Source organism: Rhinoraja longicauda, chromosome 5 (genome assembly GCF_053455715.1).
Source record: "Rhinoraja longicauda isolate Sanriku21f chromosome 5, sRhiLon1.1, whole genome shotgun sequence".
Taxonomy (NCBI): Eukaryota; Metazoa; Chordata; class Chondrichthyes; order Rajiformes; family Arhynchobatidae; genus Rhinoraja; species Rhinoraja longicauda.
This window is the reverse complement of record NC_135957.1, coordinates 53,756,893-53,782,163: the sequence shown is the minus strand read 5'-3', so window position 1 is coordinate 53,782,163 and position 25,271 is coordinate 53,756,893. Positions and strand designations below refer to the sequence as shown.

General features: G+C 41.2%; 1 protein-coding gene across 3 annotated transcripts in view; it reads left to right on the top strand.

Annotated features, from left to right (window-relative positions):
* hey2 (hes-related family bHLH transcription factor with YRPW motif 2) overlaps positions 1-16,825 on the top strand; it is a 126,143-nt gene extending 109,318 nt beyond the window's left edge. The window contains exons 1-6 of one of the 3 annotated variants that reach the window (XM_078399576.1): positions 10,992-11,236; positions 11,376-11,454; positions 11,554-11,637; positions 11,876-11,957; positions 13,085-13,462; positions 14,183-16,825. In XM_078399576.1, coding sequence (XP_078255702.1) covers positions 11,154-11,236; positions 11,376-11,454; positions 11,554-11,637; positions 11,876-11,957; positions 13,085-13,462; positions 14,183-14,331 — 855 coding nt within the window. In that variant the 5' untranslated portion in view covers positions 10,992-11,153 and the 3' untranslated portion in view covers positions 14,332-16,825. Of the gene's footprint in view, positions 1-10,991; positions 11,237-11,375; positions 11,455-11,553; positions 11,638-11,875; positions 11,958-13,084 lie in introns of those variants that run through there. The other 2 variants (XM_078399575.1, XM_078399574.1) reach the window with 2 other exon arrangements.
* The last annotated feature ends 8,446 nt before the right edge of the window (positions 16,826-25,271 follow it).

Genomic DNA, 25,271 nt, shown 5'->3' with positions numbered 1-25,271 from the left:
TTTTCCCGTCATTGTACTCTGGTCTGTTGAAACAACCGCGTCGGTTTTAAAATGTTGTAGTTTCATGCTGATTAATGCACAAGGGTTATTTATGCTTCATTTTAGTGATCGACCTACTGGATAACTGTCAGTCCCACTTCTAAACCAGCTCACGCACCGAAGAGATGGACAAATCTTTACTAAAATAAGATATAAACGTTTTAAAAGGAACAGCGAAGTGAAGCATAAAAGTTTTAAATCCAATTCGGAGTCTCTGACGGGAGGATTTATGGGAGTGCTGTATATTATTGTGAATGGCAGGAAAGCCTCTATTATTCCCTTACATTATATATGACACTAGGCAGTGTGGCGCCTGCAGACTGTCTCCTCGAAACTAACTTCCCATGATTTCCGAGTCACAGCCAGACTTGTCCTGAAAGCCAAATATTTCACTCCTGAGACATTCTACATTTCCTGATATAGGATGCACTTGCGTGTCTCTCGTTGACCTTAAGCATCAATTAACAAGTCATAATATCGCTCAGATATGGCCTGGGAGTCACTGAGAAAGTTGGCATGGAGCTGCAGTCATTAATGGCAGCGTGAGGTTCGGGGAACCGTTAGAAAATAGAGCCGCTGTTTTCATTGTGTGCTGTCTAATCAGTGCGGGAGAACAATAAACGCATGTAATGCTGATTTTGGATCACTTCCATCCAGCTTTTCCCATGCAGCCAGCCTTGGGAACTGCTGATTGAATGGCGCACAAGGGGCACAGCCTTTACTCGCTCAGCCGACGATTTGAGTCGACCTCTATTTTTTTCCCCCTTTACTTTTTTTATATGTGTGGGCATGAAAGCATCTTTCCAAGATGAATACACATTAGAATCTGCACTCTGCTTAAAAAAAAAACCTCTTACAGCGTTTTGGCGTTTCATGTCATAAAAAAAAAGATACACAGAGTCGTGTCTTGAAGTACTGTACAAGATAGCTTTCGGGCTAAAGTTACCCATTCTCTCCAGCCCACTTTTCGCCGGTTCGTAGAGAAATTAAAAAGACGGCCTTGCCATTCCCAGTTACAATATGGGGTTTTTTCAGGCGTTAAAGTTGGAAACTATTCGTGGATCTGCAACTGGAAAGCCAGCAGTCGGTTACAGCTGCGATAACAGATCTCGAACATAAAATTAAATACTAATCAATTCCATACGAGTTAAAGAGAAATGATGCCCTATAGGTTACAGAACGGCTCGGGAAACAATTGTCAGAAAAGAATCTTGTCTAGCTGGGGCTGAACTGGGAAATTGGCAAGAAGACACGGATTATCCAAGATGGGAAACTTCAGCTGTGATTCCAACCGTGCGACCACAAGGACAGATACATTCTTCACTGATATATCTCAACTCTCACATTAAAGCACAGACTTTTCCTTGATTCGCACAAATTGCAGTTCAGCTGGGTGTAAACACACGACCACCGCCCCTCCCTATCACCACCACACACAGCTACCCCGCACACATCAGGTTAAAGGGAGGTTGTTCATTGCGCTGTGCTGCAAAGTTTTGGTGATACCCCTCGAAGCTCTCAGCGCAATTTTTATTTCCAATGTCAGAACGGTCTTGAAGCTGACAACAAGTTGAACTTTTTCCATGAAGCATAAAGTATCGAGAGATGTGAAATAACCAGTAAATATAAAAATGGAGAACACGGGAATTGTTAGAAAGACTCTGGAAACAGGCCCTTCGGCCCACTGAGTCCATGCAGACCAAAGATCACCCAAACCCTATCCTACACACTGGGGGTAATTTACAAAAGCCAATTAGCCTAAAAACCTGCACGTATTTGGAATGTTGGAGGAAACTGGAGCACCTGGAGAAAACCCACGCGGTCACAGGGAGAATGCACAAACTGCATACAGACTGCACCCGTAGTCAGGATTGAACCCGGGGTCTCTGGCACTGTAAGGCTGCAACTCGACCGCTGCACCACTGTGCCACCCCTATCATGCTTTGTGGTATCTGTGGATGTGTTCATGCATTGGCAAACTTAAGATCAATTAATCATCCTCCAGGAGAGAGCAGGCATTGTGCAAAAAATAAAATGTTCCTTGAGCATGTTTACTGGTACTTTCTGCCAGTTTCTTCACTGGTGTTCTGCTCCTGTTTTTAATGTCAATAACTAATTATATTGTAATAATTGCCACACCAATTAGGTGTAGGAAGGAACTGCAGATGGTGGTTTAAACTGAGGATAGACACAAAATGCTGGAATAACTCAGCGGGACAGGCAGCATTTCTGGAAAGGAGTGGGAGACGTTTCGAGTCGAGACCCGAAACGTCACCCATTCCTTGTCTCCAGAGATGCTGCCTGTCCAGCTGAGTTACTCCAGCATTTTATGTCTAGCCGCACCAATTATGCCAGTTTAAGACATGAAGAACACTTATAGATGGCCACAACCTACACATCTCAAAGCAATCACGATGTGATTTGTTTTGATAACTGCAAACCCCCTATACTGTGCCTATTTTTGTAGAGGCTATTGGCCAAACAGCCATTAAATGCTTTTGAATTGCAGCCTTGCCAACTTTTGTTCTTTGGGATTCCTGAATTTGGATTGCAAGGAATATATGTGTTGAGACCTCCCAACATGGTGTGAATTTCATATAATAAAACCGAGAATGGTGGAAATGCAGATTAGGCCACATTCATGAAAAATTAGCATTTCAGGTCAATGACCTTTCATCACAACTTACCTATTAATAGTTGATGTTAGTAGTATAGCTTGGAGATATCTTCAACGCATCCTATATTATAATCTTTTTTGTAATATTTCATTATTATGCATTAATGGATTTTGATTTATATCAAGAAATCACAAAAAAAATCATATTACAATGGATTTCCAGTCTTTAATAAAGTATTGGTGAAGGTGACAGCTAGCTTATAAACAGGAAGATCCCTAAAGAGAGCAACAAATCTTTTGCTTTATCGTGTGTGTGTCCCATTTAAATGCTCTGCTCTGTAGGGCATGATATTTTGCGGTTTGATTCTTAATTGACCCCACACTTTCTCTGCTTGTCCTTGATTACAAAATCTTTTTTGCATCTGTTCCACAATTTTTAGATTTTCTGAAGTAACATGATTTGAATTAGGCACAATATTAAAACTGGGGTCTAAACAGTGATTTTGATAAGAGTGAGACACTAGGAACTGCAGATGTTGGTTTGCCAAAAAATGACACAACATGCTGGAGTAACTGAGCGGGTCATACGGTAGTTCTGGAGGACATGGATAGGTGACGTTTAGGGTCAGGCACCATCTTCAGACTGATTGTGTTGGGGGGGGGGGGTGGGAGTGTGGAAAAGCTAGAAGAGAGGAGGAAGGCAGGACAAAGTCAGGCAAGTGATAAGTGGATACAGGTGAGGAGGGGGGTTGGATGACGTTTACTGGCAGATGGTTGGACAAAGGCCAGGGATGAAAAGACAAAAATTGTGAGGTAAGGAGATGATAGAAGATGTGTGAATTGTGAAGTCAGAGAAAATAATATACATGGAAAGTGATGGCGGTGGAGGGAGAGAGAAGGAAAAAAAGCTGCAAATCCATGTGGGACACATGAAAGAATTGGGGGAGAAAGCGAAGGTGTTGTTTGTAGGTTAGTTACCTAAAATAGGAGAATTCAATGTTCATACCATTAGGATATAAGCTACCCAAGGAGAATATGAGATGCTTGTCATCAAGTTTGCATGTGGCCTCACTCTGGCGATGAAGGAGGCCCAGGATAGAAAGGTCAGTATGGAAATGGGAAGGAGAGTTAGCAACCAGAAGATCCAACAGGTCTTGGCAGGCTGAGCGTGTGTTCCATGAAACGGTCTATGCTTATTTTGCCAATGTAAAGCAGACCGCATCTAGAACACTGAATGCAGTAGATGAGGTTAGAGGAGGTGCGTGTGGAATGACTGCTGGGGTCCATGAATGGATGTGAGGGAGGAGGTATAGAGACAGGTGTTACATCTCCTGTGCTTGCAGGGTAAAGTACATCAGGAGGAGATGGTTTGGATGGGAAAGATTGAGTGCATCAAGAAATTGTGGAGGGAGCAGTCTCTTCAGAAGGTGGAAAAAAAATGGGGATGGGAAGACGCGAGGGCACAGGGAAGAAAGCGGGTGGGGAGAAATGTGGTGGGATCGCATTGAAGTTGGTGGAAATGACGAAGAATGATGTGTTGGATGTGATGAAAGGTAAGGACGAGGGGAACCCTACCCTTGTTCTGTCTGGGCAAAGGGGAAGTGAGAACAGAACTACGTGACACAAAGGAGATGTAGGTGATGGGTCCATGTATGAGGGTGGGGGGAAACTACATCTCAGAAGTCCTAGAATGGAAAGCCTCTTCTTGGGTGTTGATGCAGTAGAGATGGAGAAATTAAGAGTAGGGAATAACGTCTTTGCCAGAGGCAGAGTCGGAGGAGGTGAAACGATTTTCATAATTCAAAGTCGCATATCACAGTGGTTCTAGAAGGAAAATTGCAAATTTTAAACTATGAGATTCTGAGACCAGAAAGTAGACATTGTATATGTAGTTGTTTCATCCTATCTACTATTATTCATCTTGACAACTAATGCTCAAATTTTTACTGTAACAATGACTGCCTCAATTACTTCTTGTGTCTGCCGATTGCATATACCCACTACCTACTTGTATGTACGAAAATAACTGCAGATGCTGGTACAAATCGACGTATTTATTCACAAAATGTTGGAGCAACTCAGCAGGTCAGGCAGCATCTCAGGAGAGAAGGGAATGGGTGACGTTTCGGGTCGAGACCCTTCTTCAGACTGATGTCAGGGGGGCGGGACAAATGAAAACGTTGCCCCTCAGGTTTCTATTAAATCTTTCACGTTAAACCTATGTCCTCTAGTCCCCCCCCCCCCCCCCCTATCCAGGGGGAAAAGATTCTCCATTCACTACATAAAAATGTTTTATTTAATGGATCTATGTTTTAAAGTGTAGAGTGTGATCACATCATGATCGAGTATTTGCCATTGCATTACTTTGTGGTAAACTGTTACCCGTTGTATTACAAAACCTTTGGATTGCATTCACTGACTTTTACAACGGTAACTTAATCGTTGCTGGGTGCTTTTATATTGTACAACAGTAGCCTGATATGTTGCTGCGTGCGTGTCCAAGGGAGTGCAGCAATTCTTCCAGTTGCTGTGTGCGTGTGCACAGTGGAGCTGCAGTTGCAGTGTGCGTGCTGGTCGTGGAGCGGCCCTTTGATGGCTCGGAGATGCATGTGCAGCACTATGTGATTGACCCGAGGCCTTGCTGGGCGGGTCCCGCTGAGTGACGCGCACGCTCTGCACGGCGCTCACACGGCGATAGAGTTACATTGCAGTCAGGGGGAGCTGTGGGAAAGAGCAAAGAACCTGGCACGGATCCCAGTCCTGCAAAACTCTCCATCAGAACTCCAGCAACCAAACAATGCCAACACTTTTAAAGTGAAATGTAACATGTAAGATTTTATTCCTCATTAAATATAATGAGGACAGACTCTGATCCATGCAATGATTTGTAAATATTTGGTTATTAAAATGGTTCTCAATTTAATGGGATTATGTCGTGATTATTGTAGCAAGAGACACTTCGTTAATTTGTTTGTAAAAAGGAAGGACTCTAACGGAAAACAAATTAAAGAATCATCTCACTGTATATCTTTGCCATGTTTCAAGTCGAATGCATTTCGGTGCAAAACTACACTGTTAATGGAAATAGCTCCTTCCTTTCACATCTAATCTATTTTATTCTGTCCATTTGTTACATCTGCTCTCGTCTCCGGTTACGCATTCTTCAAAATCGATTAGAGTTGAACATGACATATTTAAAAGTGTCCTATAGCTTGGCTCTGAGTTTGATCACGATTATCCGCAACTCACCCTGCTATTTATTTAAGGGAGGATGCTACTCATTTTTTCTACAGATTCGCATCTATTCGAAACAATAAATTGTTGTTCTCAATATTTCAAATTGGAAACACTTCACGAGCATTCAACGCAAAAGTCGTCTTAGGTCAAGCTATTTGACTTTGGGGATCTTGCGAAGGTTTTTGGAGTCGGCGGCGGATCTGGTGGAGGGTGCGTTTAGTCCCGAACTGCGCTCGGATTTCTGTGCTTGCCAGTCATTGTTACAGCCATTCTGGGAACAGACGGCGTTTGTAGAACCAGTGACCAGTCAACAGCAACACGTGTCTTTCAGACCGGAGACTATTGCCCGACCCTTGCTACAGATTTTTTAAAATCTAATCCACAGCCACAGCCACAGCGGTCGTTTCCAAACACTTTGTTTCCAATGCAGTCGAGTGTAAAAATACTTGTCCTACTTAAAGGGCCCCTTCCATGACTATCACAACCAAACGGCAAATCATTTTGTTTAGATGTATCTTTTGTAAAATTCCAATGCATTACTATTCAAACTATTTTTTTAAATCACATTATATATAATAGGACGCGCGACGATTGAAGAAGAAATGTCAGTGTTATCCTTTGAGTTTAACAATCACATTTAAAATTCTTGGATATTGCTACACGGATATTGGTGTGCATGTGATGAGACGTGTGTGTTCTTCCAATGTTTAATTCCTAGTTCACACGCAATTTAACGTTTCTTTCGTTGGGTCAGTATCAAATACGGCACCGATAATGCAAATGTTACATTTCATAAAGCAATAAACCAGTACAAAACCTCGCGACCCCACCCTCGCGTGTTGCAGCCAATGTATTCATAGCCTGTGTCTAACAACCTCCTACAAGTTTATGTTTAATAATTATCCATTACCGTTTAATTTTTGGCCAATGCGTCTGGCAAAAACAAAGATATTTACTTTAAAAATACTTCGTTAAATTTATCAGTGAAAGTGTTGCTGAAATATTGCTGAAACAAGGAACTGTAGATGTTAGTTTACAAAAGAAGACAGGGTGCTGGGATAACTCAGCGGGTCAGGTAGTCGGATAAATGGATAGACAGTTCGGTTCGGGGCGTTTTTTCCAGACTGTTTACAGTTGGGGGGGTGGGTGGGAAGGACTTGTCAACAAATCACTTTGCATTCGTGGAGGAATACAGGTAAAATTTCAGATCCTCAGAAGTCATAGAGTCATACAGCGTGGAAACGTCTCATTTACACTAGTCCCACCTGTCTGCGTTTCAACCACATCCCTTTAAACCTACTCTATCTATGTCTCAGTCTGAATGTTTCTTAAAGGCTGCGATAATACCTGCCTTAACTACCTCCTCTGGCAGCCGGTTCCATATACCCACCACCCTTTGTGTAAAAAAAGCTACCTATCAGGTTTCTATTAAATCTTTTCCCCATCATCTTAAATCCACGTCCTCTTGTTCTTGATTCCTCTACTTTGGGCAAAAGGCTGTGCATTTACCCGATCTATACCTGTCATGATTGTGTACACCTCCATCAACCTCCTGCGCTCCAATGAATAGAGTCCCAGCCTACTCAACCTCTCCCTATAAATCAGGCCCTCGAGTCCTGGCAACATCCAAGTAAATCTTGTCTGCACCCTTTCCAACTTGACAACATGTTTCCTATAACATGGTGACCAACACTGACCACAATACACAGAACTGGGAGAAGTTATAAATCGAACATCTTTTAAGTTGCAGAGAAGTGGAGCGGAAGGGGAGAAGAAAGGGAATAGAACGGGACCGGAGGAAACCCAATGCCGTGGTGCCAGCTGAGAAGGGATGACGGTGTGTTAATCGCAGATGATCTGCCGGCGATGCAAACAGAAGGATATGAATAAAAGCAGAGGAAAGGGAGCGAAAATATAGTTAAAGGGGGAAATGCAAACAACAGAGAAATAAGGCACGGCAACTGCTGGAAACCTAAAATTCAAAACAAAATGATAAAAATGGTCGGCGGGCGGGAAAGGTGTGTCTAGTGGTAGGTAGCCATAGATGGCAGATGTTGAAAATGACGGAGAATGATCTATGGAATAGGAAGACAAAGGACCATGCCCCCTAATCTGGATGGAAGGAGATGGTTTTAGAGTAGTATTATGGGAAATGGAACAAATGTGGTTCAGAGTCCTTTCAAATATGGTGGATGGGGAAAAATCTAGGCCTAATAGAAGAAGATAACATATCAGAAGTTTTGATCAAATAGGATAGAAGCGGAGAGACTGGGATATGGATTGGAAACCTTACAGGAAGCAAAGTGGGAGGAGATTATCTCATGATCGCGACGGCAGTGTGAAGGCCTGGGAAGGATTTTATTCGCTCACCCAGTCCCAGAGATGGAGATAAACGGTCAAAAAAGACAGAGTCAGAGATGGGCTGTATGAAGTCAGAACAGGATGGAAAATCAGAGCAAAGCTGATGAAACGTTTGAGTCCTGTCGGAGAGCAAGAAACAGCACCACAGTCCCTAATGTACCGAAAAAAACGTATTGACTGTTCCGCGTAGCTTCGATATGTTGCTTTTACAAATTATGGTTGGATAAAAATAATTTTAAAATTATGCACCTCAGAGAAAGTGTTACATTTGGATAGAAATTCAAGTCTTCAAAACATTGTTAATGCATGTGTAATCCTAATATTTCAATTATGAGTATCATTTAAGTGACGATAATTTGTGATCGAAAATGTATTAATCTTACAAGCATCAACTTCTTGTCCTTAAAGTCCTTCACATATTGTTTTAATTACCGTTTATTTGACAGTAGTTTTACGCTGTTTCAAAGATCGATTTGAATCTATCCTGCAATTGGTACCATAGTAATTTTCGTAAAATGTATCAATATTCATGGGGAAAATACTAAACATGTAGCATTCAATATTCAAACATCCCATAGGAAGAGAAATTGTTCTCTAAAGAACTTTTGGAGCAGTCATTCGCATTCGCCGGGTTAAAACTTAATCGGATTAGCATCTAGGCGAGAGGATGATCCCGAGGTTATTGTCAAACCAATTACACGCCCCTTGATCTTGACTTCATGGAGCGCATGGAAATGGGACGATCACTCGGCATTTAACACGGGCACATCTTAAATGCCAGTGGTCTCATTGTGTTCAAGGTCACAAATATGGAAATCTAAAACCAACAATTCATGTCTAAGTAGTACAGAATTAACTTGGAAGCAGTAAAATATTCTTGCTTGCATCTTTTACGAAACTGTCCACAAGTTAAAGTTAATGCTAAACCTTTAGTGTGTTGTGGCGCACAGTTCATTTAATTAAAAAGAAATAAAGATTCTTGATCATTTATTCTATTCGCTCTTGAAGCATCGTTTTACATTGTTCAGTATAATTGCAGTGGGAGTAATGACTTCCGAAGCAGTTAATAATACTATAAAGAGACTAAATAAGTTAACGTCTGAACGGTCTCGTCGGTATGTATATGTATCACTCCCCAATACCAGGTGCCGTAATCCTTCAACAAATTCATGTGGCCGGTGACATTTTTCATGTAAGCAATAATGCTGTCACCTCCTTAGCTTGCAGGTTCTAAACAACTTTTATTGTCTGGTCCAGATATCCATGTGAAGTTAAACCAATGACTTCCAAAACACTGGAAAAACAAACTTATTAAACCACGAGCAACACGTCGGCCCGGAATAGTCCAAGAGATGAGATCACGTTAAGTGCTTGCAAACTGAAATCATTTTAAAATATGTATTTCCCGCACCCGAGAACGATTTTTACGAAAATATGCAATGTTCTAAAGTAGCTCAAGTAACTCCATCGGGCCAATTGTTGTTAAGTCCTGGATTCATTTCGGTGGAAATTAATACAGTTTTATCGTTCTACTACAGTTTAAAAATGCCAACTAAAGTAAAATATGTACAAAAACAAAATCTAACGCGTTAGTGATGTTATGCTGGTGATCCCATTTTCTTTTCTTGTTAATGATGTCTGTTGTATGAAGATTAAAAAAAATAACAACGTCGATTGTTATTTCAATAAAATGGTCGGTATGTTTCTGACAATAGTACGGCTATCTTTAAATCCGGCAACAATGCTCCTACTATGTTATCTGTTGTACTTTTTTATTAGCTTTACCAGAACACCTTGACAGGGGTAATGCACACAGCATGCTGTAATGTTCCTCAAACCACCTCTCTTGCAGGCAGCGTGTAATTCAGCAAGTTCAAATTACAGGGGAAATGCTGAAGAATAGTGTCCAGTTTCTGTTCACACGGTTATACCACAGCTTAGCCATGCACCGAGTACAAAAGCGGCTCTTTAATAAAAAAAAATCAATGGATGCTTCTGTCTTTGGCTGTCTATAGACACTTTAAATAGAGAAACTTGACTTACATGGTACATACGTATGCGTTTATAATCGTGTTTGAGATTTGATTTCTTGGCTCGGACTATGTTTTGAATGCAACACAAGCCTACTTTACTTACAGTTAGTATTGCATTCCTATATTAAACAGCCGCGCTTCCTACACAAACAACCTTAATAGAATTGCGAAAAAAAATCACTGCAGTGATTGCACAGGACACATCGACTTAATTTTCTTATCGATGAATGTAAAGCAAGGGCAACACGGGATTTTCTCCATGTAAAACTAAAGAAAACAGTGTTTAATAGTTCACATTTTTGGAAATAAACATGCCTTGCGGATCAAAAATATGGTTTCAATAGAAGAACAAAGGCCGATGGAATATGGGAATTGCATAATTTTATATTTGATAAATGGGATATTAACTTACGAGTGCAATACTGGAACTTTAATATAGATATAACACGTTAACATTGCACAGAAATGTTTTCTCCTACCAACTTAAAAAAAGTTTCTAGAAGTTCCTCTAACAGCCGATCCCTTTTAAGTGAAGTGGACAGAGAGCTTTCCCACGCTTTCCCCGACCCGCGCGTTTGACGCAGGGAAGGGGACGTCGTCGTGTTGCGCCAATCAGAAAGGCGTCTCCTTCAAACCCGGAGCGTCGCGCTGTCAATCAGGGCTGCTTGCGTCTGTGGGACAGAGTGCGCTCAGCTAGACATTGCAACATTGATATAGCTTGTACCGTGGGAAAGCGCATCACACTGCGCTCTGGCTGCCTGCAGGGTATCTGGGTGGCTGAAGCTAAACGGCAAGCTTCTAAAAAGCATACCGGAAATTTTGTGTTTCTCTCTCTCTCTCTCTCTCTCTCTGTGTCTCCGGCGACAATGAAACGTCCTTGTGAAGAAAGTTCTTCAGATAGTGATATTGATGAAACCATAGACGTGGGGAACGAAAATATTTGCGCAGGGTGAGTTTTGGATTAATTTACGGCGCAGCTTGGTGTACATTTTAAATGGCACTTTGGTAATTCAATCTTTTCATTCTTGTGATTGGTATAACACGGGGGAAAGGCTGACAGTGGCGATCTTTTTCTCCCGTTTCAACAGGCAGGACAATAATGTACTCATGAGAGCCGGGTCTCCGTCTACAACTTCCCAAATAATGACCAGAAAGAAAAGAAGAGGGGTGAAGCTGCTTTTCTTTTTGTTGTAACTTTTATGAGTCACGTTTTGATTGCTTTCTAAAATATTCAAACTGTCCTAACGGTACGGTTTGCGTTCTTAGATCATCGAGAAGAGACGTCGAGATCGTATTAACAACAGTTTGTCGGAACTTCGTCGACTGGTCCCCACTGCTTTTGAGAAACAGGTAGATTGTCCGTGATCCATTCCGTTTTTACATTCTATTTTTGCCCTCAGTCTTTCCAATATTACACAAAATAGTGCTTTAAATGCAAGTTAACCCGTCAATAAATCAATTTAGTGATATGATATTACATTGCCCTTTTATGGATACTTGAGTGAAGTACTACATTGCAATTTTAGTGTTCACCATTGAAACGCGTGAGAATTTGGCAAAGTCATTGCGACATTTTTCTGCTTTCAAGGGATCAGCAAAGCTAGAGAAAGCGGAAATACTTCAGATGACGGTGGATCATCTAAAGATGCTACGGGCGACCGGAGGTAAAGGTAAGAAGTTAATTGAGCAGCTCTTCAAAGGCCACGTGGAAGGGGTAACCTAAGGAAACAGCGCGCTGACAATTGTGGGCGGCCCGGCAGAGTGCAGTGGAAATGCTAATAGTATCACTGAGCTCGTGGGAAAGAGCCGGCGAGACAAAAGCGGCACTTGACCCCGGCTTCTGTTTGCTTTTCCTAACATTGCGGGAGTGCGGGCTTTGTGAAACCGGGGAGTCGCATGCAGAGATTGTTTGGACTTTTTTTTTTTTGGCTTGGAGCAGCCAAACCTGCCCAGAAAGACAAAACAAACACAAACACACAAACAAGGGGCCTCGGCGACATCTCCACACCGCCACCTATTGTTAACATCGAGCCACAGACCGGTCCCGCAGTGAAATCTGTGAGATCTAGAGCGGATTCCTTACAGCTCGTGTGGGATGATGCAAACTGCTGGAAGTTTGAAGAAGGGTCTCGACCCGAAACGTCACCCATTCCTTCTCTCCTGAGATGCTGCCTGACCTGCTGAGTTACTCCAGCATTTTGTGAATAAACACCTTCGATTTGTACCAGCATCTGCAGTTATTTTCTTATACAAACTGCTGGAAGTAATTCATTCGTTTAACCTAATTTATCCGACATTATGGGCACGGTGAACTATAAACATTTTTCATTGGAGACTAATTACGAATGCCGCTGATTCACAACTAGTAAACACTAACGGATGATTGGTATATTAAAAAAAAAATCAGGAACGAAACTCAAATTATTTATTGAAAAATATTTAAATCAGACATGCTGAAGTAATGAAAAGTCACAAAGTGCATTCAGCGCGATATTCCGAGTTACAGTCTGACAGCGTTGGTATAATGAAGAAGGGTCTCGACCCGAAACGTCACCCATTCCTTCTCTCCAGAGATGCTGCCTGACCTGCTGAGTTACTCCAGCATTTTGTGAATAAAAATCCTTGGTATAATGGACAGGTACGTGGATATGAAACGTTTGGAGGGATATGGGCCAACTTCAGGCAGGTGGGAGTAGTGTAGATGGGCCACCTTGGGCAAATCGGGCCGAATAGCCTGTTTCCATGCTGTGTGACCATCTCGCTAACTGCGCCTTTTACTGTTCTTTCTGTCCCGCAGGGTTTTTTGACGCCCACGCTCTCGCCATGGACTTTATGAGCATCGGTTTTCGCGAGTGCTTGGCCGAGGTGGCCCGTTACCTGAGCTCGGTGGAAGGTCTCGACACGTCGGACCCGCTGCGGCTCCGCCTGGTCTCTCACCTCAGCACCTACGCCTCTCAACGGGAAGCGGCAGTGATGAGCTCGTCGGTGGCTCATCATCACCACCACCACCAGCAGCAACAACAACAGCAACACCAACATCACCTCCAACATCACCTCCAGCAGCACCACCAGCACTGGGCCGCCGCCTTCCACCAACTGCCCTCCGCTCTGTTGCAACACCACGGCCTCGTCAGCGACAGGCTGCTGGCCACCGCCTCTTCCGAACTGCACCCAGGTACCGCCGTCCCGCAACGCCCAGAGGGCTCGGCTTTGCTCACCGCTACCTTGGCGGCGGCGGCTGCTGCTGCAGCGGCGGCCGCGGCTCAAAGCGACACGACGCTGCGGGCGGTCCCCATGTGCTCCTCGGGCCGAGTGGCCCCTCTCTCCGCCTCCCTCCTCTCCCTCTCCGCCACGGTGCACGCCGCAGCCGCAGCCGCCCACACCTTCCCTCTCCCGCTTGGCACCTTGCCCGCCGCTGCCCTGTTGGCCCCGGGCGGAGCAATGCTCAACCCGCCCCGCCTAGTCGCAGTCCCCCATAGTGGCAGTGGCGGGGGGAAACCTTACCGACCCTGGGGCACGGAGATAGGGGCTTTCTGAACCGGACTGAGTGCGCAAGGAGAATACATTCTGCTCCCCTGCCCCACCACACACACACACACTTGACCTGTCACACCTCTGAACCAACCTTCATTCCCCACTCCTCTCCCTTATCCTTATCACCACCGGTCCTCACCCGCGCCCTGCGCTGGTTGAGATGGGTCTTCTTCAGCGGTGCCGGCGCTCGCTGTTGGAAACAGCGAAGGGCTTCACTCTCCACTGTACCCGACTACTACTGGCGAACCTGTAATTCACCTCCACGCATTCACGACAGTCTGACTTCTTCTGCCTCATCATCAAAAAGGGAAGCGCTGATGAAAACAATGTAATTGATTGAAAAAACACTTGCTCTCTGCAGGGCCTTGGCTTGTAACCCACTGCAAGAGGCATCAATATTGTTACGAGCAAATCGACAGCAATTTTACACGCGAGCTTTCTGCTTTCAAGTATCCCAATGTCGACTATTTTGTGTACGCAAACTATAACCATTCCGCTGTATCTCCATGAGGTGGTTTGCTGCACTGGACCCTCGCGACAACTTAACCACCAGAGAGAAAACAAATGCCTTCCTCTACCATCAACATCTAATAAGAATAATGGAATAAATCAAACCTGGCGGATTTTGGATGGGTCTCGGTCATAGCGCGACTTCTTTCGTTTGCAAAATGTCTCGCACACTTCGCAGGATATCTTTATGGATGCGTAGCAGAGTTATTTTTTTTCATTTGAGACTTCATCCTTCAAGCTGCAACCACAACAAGTCGATCCTTTGAAGAATAACCAAGATGGAACAATGGATTAATTCATTTCAGTCAAGCCCTAGACAGTTTTCGGTTTTATTTTGGCCTGGAGATTTTCCCAGTGGGATTGGGCACTCGAGCCGCCAATCGCCCCCAGAAACATTCTGATAGAGCACCTACCCGAAATGAACAGGATCTTAGGAAAGAATTGGAGTAGTGTGTTCTCCACACCACCTGTAGTAGTATCAAAAGCAATAATATCCAAGACAGCATTCTCACGCCGCTGTGCCTCAATCTGAAACTGCTGAACTGAAGTGAAGATGGCGGCAGCAGCAGTAAATGACAGCGTCCCTAATTGGACACCAGTTTCTTTGTGAGAAGTACATTTATATGCCAACATCTCCAACTGGGATATTATACGAACTGTGTTTTCTCACGGCAGTGGAAATGGCTTGGTGATACAAGGTCTGAGCCGAGTTGGACACTTGTGGAAATACAAAGGATTGACTCGTTCAGTTTATGTCAAAAGTTTAAAACCAAGGGGCAAAATAACATTTACAGTAGCCTATGTTAATTTCTTTAATCATTCATCCATAGAGCATATTTCACTTACCCTGATCCAAAATATGGTTGCCTGGATTCTAAATTTATGGCCTTTATTAGTTAAATATTAACTAATTTTAAATTTAAAAAGTGACCAATTCCCATATTTTTGGTGGAAACAGCAATTGGAGATTTGTATGGAAAACTATACAGAAAATAAACACATAGTCCTATCTTCACACGAGTTTACAATCTGTGCCAACCTTGTCCATTATAAATCTGAGTCCTAACATATAGCTGCATTTGACAGTACTGTGCACGTTGCTGTCCTCCGTTTATCCAGTGAGATTTATGGTGCACAGTGAATTGGGAGGCAGGGGCCATCATTATCTCAGACTATTGTGATTAATTTTGTACTCTTCATCTGTTTCACCCATTCTCTCAGAATGCACAAATGGGGGGGTTATCATTTATTCACAAAATGCTGGAGTAACTCAGCAGGTCAGGCAGCATCTCGGGAGAGAAGGAATGGGTGACGGTTATCATAATTGTTACAATGCAGAAGTTTTAAGCTTAAAGCAATAGAATGGGGAATCTTTCCCTGCACTTCCTTGTACTTTGTTTTGTTCATAGTAATTTTAGCATAATTATCTCATGTGAATGAAACACCTTTTCATTTTTTCTGTTGCCACTTAAACTAAATTACACTAATACAAATATACAAAGAAGTGGATAGAAATTAGCCAATTCAGCATGAAAAATGCCACAAAAACAGCAAATGAATACCAATGAAAGGGTATTTTATTCATGGGTGTTGACATACTGAAGTAGAATTCTACAAATAAATTTACTTTTGTTGCATTTTAGTCTCATCCTCCATGTTTGTCTGTGCTTAGAATACTTTTATTACAGCTAAAGAAATAAAACTTCTCTATTGCCACAGGCTAATACTTTGCAGGAGGGTTTCTGCTTAATTATTTTCAAAATTAAAAGTGAAAGTATTATTACAAAGTTAATACAATAGATATTACATTAAATCAGTAAATTGTTCTACACAATAATAAATAAGTGAATTTGCTGCCTTTCTTTTTGGAAACAACTAAGCATCAGATTGATATGTTATCTATGCAAAAACAAACAGGGATAATGAAATAATTGGTTTCGTTAAAGGTAATTTGGAACTCATGGACCAAAGTTCATGCCCTGCAGCAAATAATATTGGTGCCGAGGGACTTAATTGCCCACAGTTGAAACATGTGGTTGGTCATTGTTTTTTGGAAATATTTTTAAATATATTCATTCATTTCAATGTATATATGGAAGACACTATTTAATGAGAAAAGCCTTGCAGAAAAAGCTTCCTACATGTGAAAGACCAATTATATCATCAATAAATTGTGCTCATTGATCCCTTTACCCAGCCACATCCCCACTCAGTAATTTGCTGCTATTATGGCCTAAGGTTAAGCAGTTTACTTTTAATTTGAGCCTGTCCAAAATCTTTTTTTTTCTTTTTCTTTAAGGAAAATGTAAAATAAGGCAAAAGGTTGTTTGTATGCAAGGTCAGAGGTTAGGATTTGTGTACAAATATAGCACTATAGATAATGCGTTGCACTTGAATTCTCTGCTGTGTGGAGAAGACAGTGATAAAAAATAAGTACTGTATGCAGGTGATGATACAATACAAATGACACTTTGCTTATTTACCTGCATTCTATAACCTGTTATACATTAAATGTTTATAAATATACACTGGTTTTACAAAAAATGTGCTGGTCATTGAATGTCCTCTATCATATCTAATTGGTACTTGGTAAAATCAGGTGACTTTTCCTATAAGTCCTCAATCTTTCATCATCAAAAGTGAAACAAGATAAGGATGTTTTTTTTAAAAATCAACGATGATCTGCAGTAAGAACTTAGTGGCAAGGGGATGGTTGGCATTTCAGGGCGAGACCCTGCACAAGTCCCAAAACATTGGCCATCCATTTTACCTCCACAGAAGCCACTCAACCGTGAGTTTTTATTCTCTAGATTCCAACAGTTGCTGTCTCTGAAGTTTAAAAAATAATCAGAATTAATTATAAATGTTAATATTCTGAATGTTCCAAATTAAATTTGAGTGGCGATCCTGACCTTGGGTGCTGTCTGTGTGGAGTTTGCACGTTCCCTCCAGTAGCGGGAGGCATTTCCTGACAAGGAGACAATTTAGTAGCCCCCTCTTGTGCATCTCCAAATGGTTGTCTGAATATTGGCAAGGAACATAAGCAATTTGCCTGCCCTTGACAAAGGAATTGATTCATAACATAGAAAATTGACTTTAAAATGGGAAGAAATATATCTTATTTATAGACAATAGACAATAGGTGCAGGAGTAGGCCATTCGGCCCTTCGAGCCAGCACCGCCATTCAATGTGATCATGGCTGATCATTCTCAATCAGTACCCCATTCCTGCCTTCTCCCCATACCCCCTGACTCCACTATCCTTAAGAGCTCTATTTCAACAGCTTTCACCTTTTCTTCAAAAAGGTATATGGACAGAGTGATTGATGTAAAACAAACAAACTGAGGTTTTATATAGAAGTTCATATAGTAGGTAGACAGAATGCTGGAGTAACTCAGCAGGACAGGCAGCATCTCTGGAGAAAAAGAATGGGTGACGTTTCCGGTCGAGACCCTTCTTCAGACTGGAGTCAGGGGAAAGGGAAACGAGAGGTATAGACGGTGATGTGGAGAGATATAGAACAAATGAATGAAAGATATGCAAAAAAAGTGACGATGATAAAGGAAACAGGCCTTTGTTAGCTGTGTGCTAGGCGAGAACGAGAAGCTGGTGCAACTTAGGTAGGGGAGGGATGGAGTGAGAGGGAATGCAAGGGTTTACTGAAGTTAGAGAAATCAAAATTTATACAATTGGGTTGCACGTTGCCCAAGGGAAAAATGAGATGCTGTTCCTTCAATTTGCATTTAGTAATTCTGACAATGGAGGAGGCCGAGGACAAAAAGGTCAGTGTAGCAGGTGCTCGGTAAGGTCAGCAGCAACATCATGACAAATTGTTATATTGTCTTCATTTACCACATGTACTAACTGGAATCCTAGGAATAGTAGATAGGATAAGATGGAGTTTTGACTACAGCAACTCAATATTAGCTGACGGTGTAAGGAAGAGAGAGGCTGGAGGGGCTGTAGAGGCTGTGACTTTTATTCATAGCCAGGAAAACATGACTTATCAGGTCAACAATCAAAAACATCCAACTACTTTACAGGTTTCAATCCGCATTTCCTGTAAAAATTAAACTGTTATTGGTGACCAATTTGCCTATTAAAGGTGGGAGTGCATCTGAACATCTGGCAAGATAAGCAAGCAAATATTTGTTTTTGTATTTTCATTCTTATATACACACCAATATGTACAAGTATACTGGGCTTGCGATACAATGCAAAAACAATGTAATTCAAAACATGTCATAGCAATTAATGGTAAGTGTTATCTACAATTCTGTTCTGAATATGCTACAGCTATCAAAAGGATTTGCATAAACATGGTTTGGGCAATTTCCATACAGGAAAATTCACAAATCTGTGTAAATCAAAAGCTCTTTATCAACTCTCTGGTCTCAATGCTATTCTCATTATATATTTGAAAAAAGAGCATAATCTACTAAATTCAAATAATTCAAAAAATAGTTCAAATAATAGTTTGCCAATTATAGGCTGCTTTATTCCCTGGGATTTGTTTCTGGCAAGAGAATGGATTGTGTAATATTTACAGAAAGTAGAAAACAAAGATTGAGATTTGTTTTTATCTACAAACTTTATGCAATGATTATTTTGAATTAATGTTCTTTATTGGGTTTAGCGTTCCATATTAAGTTTAAAAGTATAGAGAAGATCAATTAGGAGATCAAGAAAACGACTTCAAATTGAGAAACAATATCAAAATAGTAAACAGCACTTTTAAGCTCTTTAAAAACAAAACTTTTTGAAGATGTCAATAGGGCAAAAGTAATGGAAATAAAAGTAAATAGATAGTGTGTTATTTTGCAAAATAGCACTAGCCCATTATACTTTGGCATGTATATTAATGCATATATTATGCTAAAGTTCAGATCCAAAGGTTTCGAGAGGGATAATACTGTCCAATACATGAAGGCTGTCAGGGATGCCAAGTATGACTTCCAAAACAAACAGGAGGTCAGGAGATACTTGAGATCCATGTCCTCTGTCTACAGATGCAATCTCTGGCAACAATGTATCTTTACTGGGCAGGTTAAATGCCTTTTATGCCCGTTTTCAACAGCCAAACAAAGTTCCATTAAGGCATGCACCCCATTCTCTGCCGGCCCTGATCGTTACATCTCAGTTGTAGAAGTCAGATCTGCATTCACAACAGCAAATGCTCAGAAAGTAGCTGGCCCGGATAAAGTTCCTGGATGGAATGGTTTCTAGCTTCAATCTCTCATTTCAGCAGTCTTCTGCCCCCATTTGCTTCAAGAAATCCCCTATCATTCCAGTCCGCAAGAAAAATAAATTGACCTGTCTAAATGACTACCATCCAGTAGCTCTAACATTAACCACAATGAAGGTATTTGAAAGAAAGATATTGAGCCACATTTTCACAACCCACCCACGCAAACTAGACCTCAGCAATATGCACGAAAGAAAAATAGGTCTATGAAGGAGATTATCTCTCTTGCATAACATTCAGCTCTGGATCACTTTAATAATGATCGGGATTTATGTCGGGATACTATTCACTGGCTACAGCTCAGCCTTCAACACCATAATACCAAATAAGTTCACCTTTGAACTCCTCGAGCATGATCTAGCAGCCACAATCTGCAGTTGACTTCTGGACTTCTCATCCGGCAGACCTCGGGCGGTTAGAGTTGGACATAATGTTTCCTTCATTCTGACCCACAACACATTTGGATTATGTCCTCACTCCCCTGCCCTACTCTCTGGACATCCTTGACTGTGTGGCCATTCATACAGATGCCTTTCTGTTCTGGGCCTCCTCCACTGTCAGAGTGAGGCCAGATGCAAATTGAAGGAACATTGCCTCATATTTCGTTTGGGCAGCTTACAACCCAACGGTATGAATTTGATTTCTCAAAGTAACCCTTGCATTCCCTCTCTCTCTATCCTTGCCCCACCATAGTCACCCTACTAGTTTTACTGTCATCATGCTTAGTTTCACTGTTCGCACCCCCTTGTTATGACCTCCACAGCCAACAATGGACCATTGTGGGCTCCACCTATGCTTGATCATCTTTGCTGGCCTTGATTTGTTATTTTCATACCTTTCATTCTTTTGTTCTTTGTACCTTTTCATACCTCTAGTCTCCCTCTTCCCTGATTCATAGTCTGAGTAAGGGTCTCGACATGAAACGTCACCTATTCATTTTCTCCTGAGATGCTGCCTGAGTTAGTCCAACATTCTGTGTCTTCCTTGATGAGAGACTAAAATGCATTTAAAGAAAGCTGGAGAAGAACACAAGTGAAAATGAGGATATGCTAATACGATTAGATATAGGGTGATAAAACTACTTTCAAGATGGCGACGGTGGCGGATGGAAGGGAAGAACGGTATTGGTGAGCAGGCTGTGAGTTTGCCTAAGCGCTCAGAAGTGGCATGGGGGTTCCGAGGTCTGCTACGGGAGGCACAAAAGCGGAGCGAAAGGATGACAAGAATCGAGGTGCCAATGGAGTGAGCCATTACACACCCTGCAGCAGCTGGGGGAATCGCATGGATCAGGCACTGCTGGAGGCCCCACAGTAGTCAAACGAATGCACAAATCGGATGTGGCCTGCAGCAGCGCAGAGTGGCAGTGGAGGACAACAACGGCAAGCCAGTCCACGCTAACCACTGCATCTGAGACCCTGTGCCACCCCTTTGAGCCATGATAAGACTTGATATTTTTAGGAACGATACTTGGAAAGTACAAGATGGTGCTGGAAGTGTTGTGTACTGCCTCAGAAGATGGTGCTGGAAGTCGTTGTGTACTGCCTCAGAAGATGTCTACAATTTTTGCACTACACTCATTGCACACTTGCACTTGTGTACATTGATGCTAGTATGAGTTTACTGGATTGCATGCAAATCAAAAAAAATCACTATATCTAGGTACATGTGACAATAGGTACATGTGATAATAAGAGTAAAATTAGCCTGCAGAGAATAACAAAGCAAATGGCTTTTTATAGCACAGTTCAGCCATTCTATATTGTTTAGACTGCTGGAAATGTTGGGAACATTTAGTCCTTTGAACCTATAGCTCTATTTCGTGGGATCATGGCTACTTTGTGATCCAACTCCATATTCCTTATTCTTTAAGATTTACTTTGGTTAATTAAAAGTTTTGAATCAGAAAATTTAAATGAACAATTGATTTTAAATCAATTCATGTCCACGAAAAAGTTCCTAAGTTGCAGATTTGCTTCCTAATATTTGCAAATTTTCTTTCATTTTTAGACAAAATAACAGGAATTGTTTCGCTGCCAGTTCCACGTAATAAGTTGGATAAGGGATTAAAAATGCCCTTTAGCCTTTAATTTCCTTCACCCAATTTACATCAGATATAAAAGAAGTTAAATGCACTAAACTGCAACAATCCTGCCTCCCCCACACCATCCTCCAATACTGCTGCTTTGCAGGGATATCCTTGGAAAAAAGAGTTAGTGTTGTGAGTCACTGTTTAATCACAAAATCACTGAGGTACATATAGAGTGTCTCTTTGATTATCTGTGAAAGTAAAAATCCCCAAATCCATATTCTAACCATGGGAAAGGTGGAATCTTTGACAACTTCCTTCAAGGTTAAAAATAGGACTTTGTTTCTATTTGATAGCATCTCCATTATTTTCTCTTCACCATTTTCTGCTTGGATGTGTGGGCATAGATCATGGGACATTCAAGTGGTTACTGCAATTTGTGTCTGTCCACATATCTTCTGAAAGCCTTTGAGAGGAATTTCAAAGCAACTATGAAATCTCATGTCGGATAGGGAAAATTATATTTTCAAGCTATATATTGCCATTTCTGCTAGAGGCTCCATGACTGTGAAGTCATTAGTTGTTTTTATAAATATGATAAACATATTGTTAATTTGTTTAATTGATTTCTATAAACAGCCTCTAATGTGTGTGATTTTCCAGGGCTTCCCACTACTTTTATTTTTTTTCAGTTTTGGTTCACTTATTCGCTCAACGTACTTTGAGCTAATCAACAAATTACAGCGAGATACAAAACAGGAATTTTGGTCTGGCTCTATATACAATTGTAGATAGATATATCAAGTTAATTCAAAGAAAGTTATCAATGATTCAGATTAGATCTTAGTATGAAATGAGGCAGAATCCAATCAAAAATCAGACCAACAACCATTGTGGGTCTGTGTGTTTGCAATGTTGAATCTCAGTCATGACACAAGGAATCAAAAACTGAAATGCTTTGATGTAAATTTGCTCACCTATAAAGAATGATTTTCCAGATTAAATAATAGAGCCAAGCCAAGCCAGAATTAAGTCAAAATAAGAAAATATACATCTTCTGTAAGTACTTTAAACAAAACCAATTTGGCTTTGCCTCACAAAATGAGGTTTGGCTGTATCCCACAAAGTATTCTAGAAACCAGACAAGATCCACAAATAACAAAATACTTAAGGTCGGGATGTCTACAGAGAAGCTCTTAAGATCAAATATTAAATCTGTGTGGCCTCAAGTGGCTCTCGCAGTTATCCTGGAGTCAGACTGATAACGTCTTGGCTGAATATACAATTTGGATGGTTCACATGTGGCCCTGTAGAAAAGCGTACGACCTCTCTAGCTTGTTACCTGGAGGTTCCTGATTACATGTCCATTTTTGTTCACTGCTTTCAAAGCTCTTTCTTCAAAGCATTTGAGTTTGACCATAACAGCTGAAGGAATGAATGTTTGCTTTTCTTTCAACTTAAGCTGTCCAAGGATTCAGGTCTTTGAGTAATGAAAATGAAGTAAAAACAGTACAGGAATAACTTGGAAATTGTAGCACCAACAGCATGCATTAATCCATTTTTGTTCTTAACACCCAAGGCACACACTTATACAAAAAAACAAATTGCTGGAGGAACTCATCAAGCCAGGCAGCATCCCATGAGGGACCCACAATATTATCTATCCATTCCCTCCGCAGATACACCCTGATCTGCTCAGTTCCTCCAGCATATTGATTTTTAGCTCAAGATTCCAGCATCTTCAGATTCTTGTGTCAACATACTTATTCTGCTAGTTCAATGGGAATTTGATTACTTATTAGCGGATTCCATGAAACAAGATACCTTTGCTCTCAAATCAAATCTCTGGGATAATAACAGAAAATACACTGCAATTTCTGAAGGGTCTCGACCCGAAACGTCATCCATTCCTTCTCTTCAGAGATGCTGCCTGTCCCGCTGAGTTACTCCAGCATTTTGTGTCTACCAGCAATTTCTGATCTACTTTTGGGGAAGTTACATGAAATCAGATCAGTAAACATGCACCATTATTTATATTGTTGAAATTGGAGGCATTCTTGATCCATTTTAAAGAAAAATTAGTGTTTCATTTTTGGAAACGGTAATTTATATATACTAATATATCATATGGAATTTTCATTAACATAAATTTCTCACTTTCAATATCATACTAATTACCTAATTAATAAGTCATTAATGAGATTATGAAACAGCACATTACACCATATAATAAAATGCTCAGACTCATTACAGCAGGTTCTTTATGGTATTTAAATCTTATAGATAATGGCACCAACATTTAGAAGAAGCTGACATTGAGTACAATGACTGACGTCCACACAGCCAAAATATTTGCACTCTTTTTTAGGCAATTCCTCAGAAGAGGGATATGCTTTACCTCCACTTCTGTGGGTTCCAAGGTAGCTGATGACCCAAAGACCCTGCCATTAATTGGGACATGGGATGTGCGATAGAGTGGGCAGCTGTGTAGTTTGTAATGTGTGTGCTCCCAAGACATGGATTTGAGGTTCTGAATACCATCTCAAATGCTCCTTATCTCAGTTAAGAATAGACATGGTTCAGGGATTCCCACAGATCAATGGAAAAACTATACTATTTCAAGGCGCCTTTAGTCATTTCCTTTGTCCAACAGGAACTCTTTTTGTACTCTTTTTGTGACCAAACTTGGAGTAGAGTGCATTTCTCAGGTTGAGTGTCACCATGTGAAACACATGGCCTGTGCATGAGCTTAGTGTTAGTTATATCAAATGTAATGATCTAAAAATGTATGGAATCTTGTGCTCTTTCATATTCATAATTACAACTAGATCACAAAAGCAACCTGCTTAAGCATCCCAGAAAACACTCTTGTGCCTCATTGGAGGTGTTGGCCTAGCAGCAGATGATGCTGAACCACTATCAGCATCCTCTCCCCGGCCCACAACCCATACCAACCAATTGGCCCAATGATGGCAATGGAGAGGTTGTGTGGAATATCATCAGGAACAAAGTCCTTTATTTGGACCCGAAACATCACCTATCCATGTTCTCCAGAGATGCTGCCTGACCCGCTGAGTTACTCCAGCACTTTGTGTCTACAAAGTCCTTTACCAAAATAAAGGACTTTGACTCACTTTATAAAAAAAATAACAGTGAATAAAAGGAAACTATTAGGAGGTCGAGTTCACAAATTTGCCTGGACCTTAATGATCATTTCTATCCGTTATTGGGTTGAATGATTTACTGGATCTCACCATGCCTTAGGTTCTCAAATATTATGCTGGACCTGCTATTTATTAAAACAATAGGAATACCTCCAAAAAAACACAAATACAGAAAAATATACCTTTCGATTCAATCGTATACTTATTTTTTGATGCATTACAAATAATGCAAAGTAAAAGGACGTAAAAGTAAATTGAAATATGCTGGTCATTCATCTTAAAATAAGAACACAATGACTCCTCGTGGGGACAGAGAAATGGCCAGCGTAATTGAAACGAGATTTAAGGAATAATAAGTAATATAGACAACGTGAGTTAAAGATAGCAACTTCACAGGAACTGGCCGCTTGAATAATTGTTTGTAATATATTATTTGCACTTTAGTTTCTGCCTTTTCAATCCATTATTGAAAGCAGCACAATACAGTTTTGTGTGACCAGGATT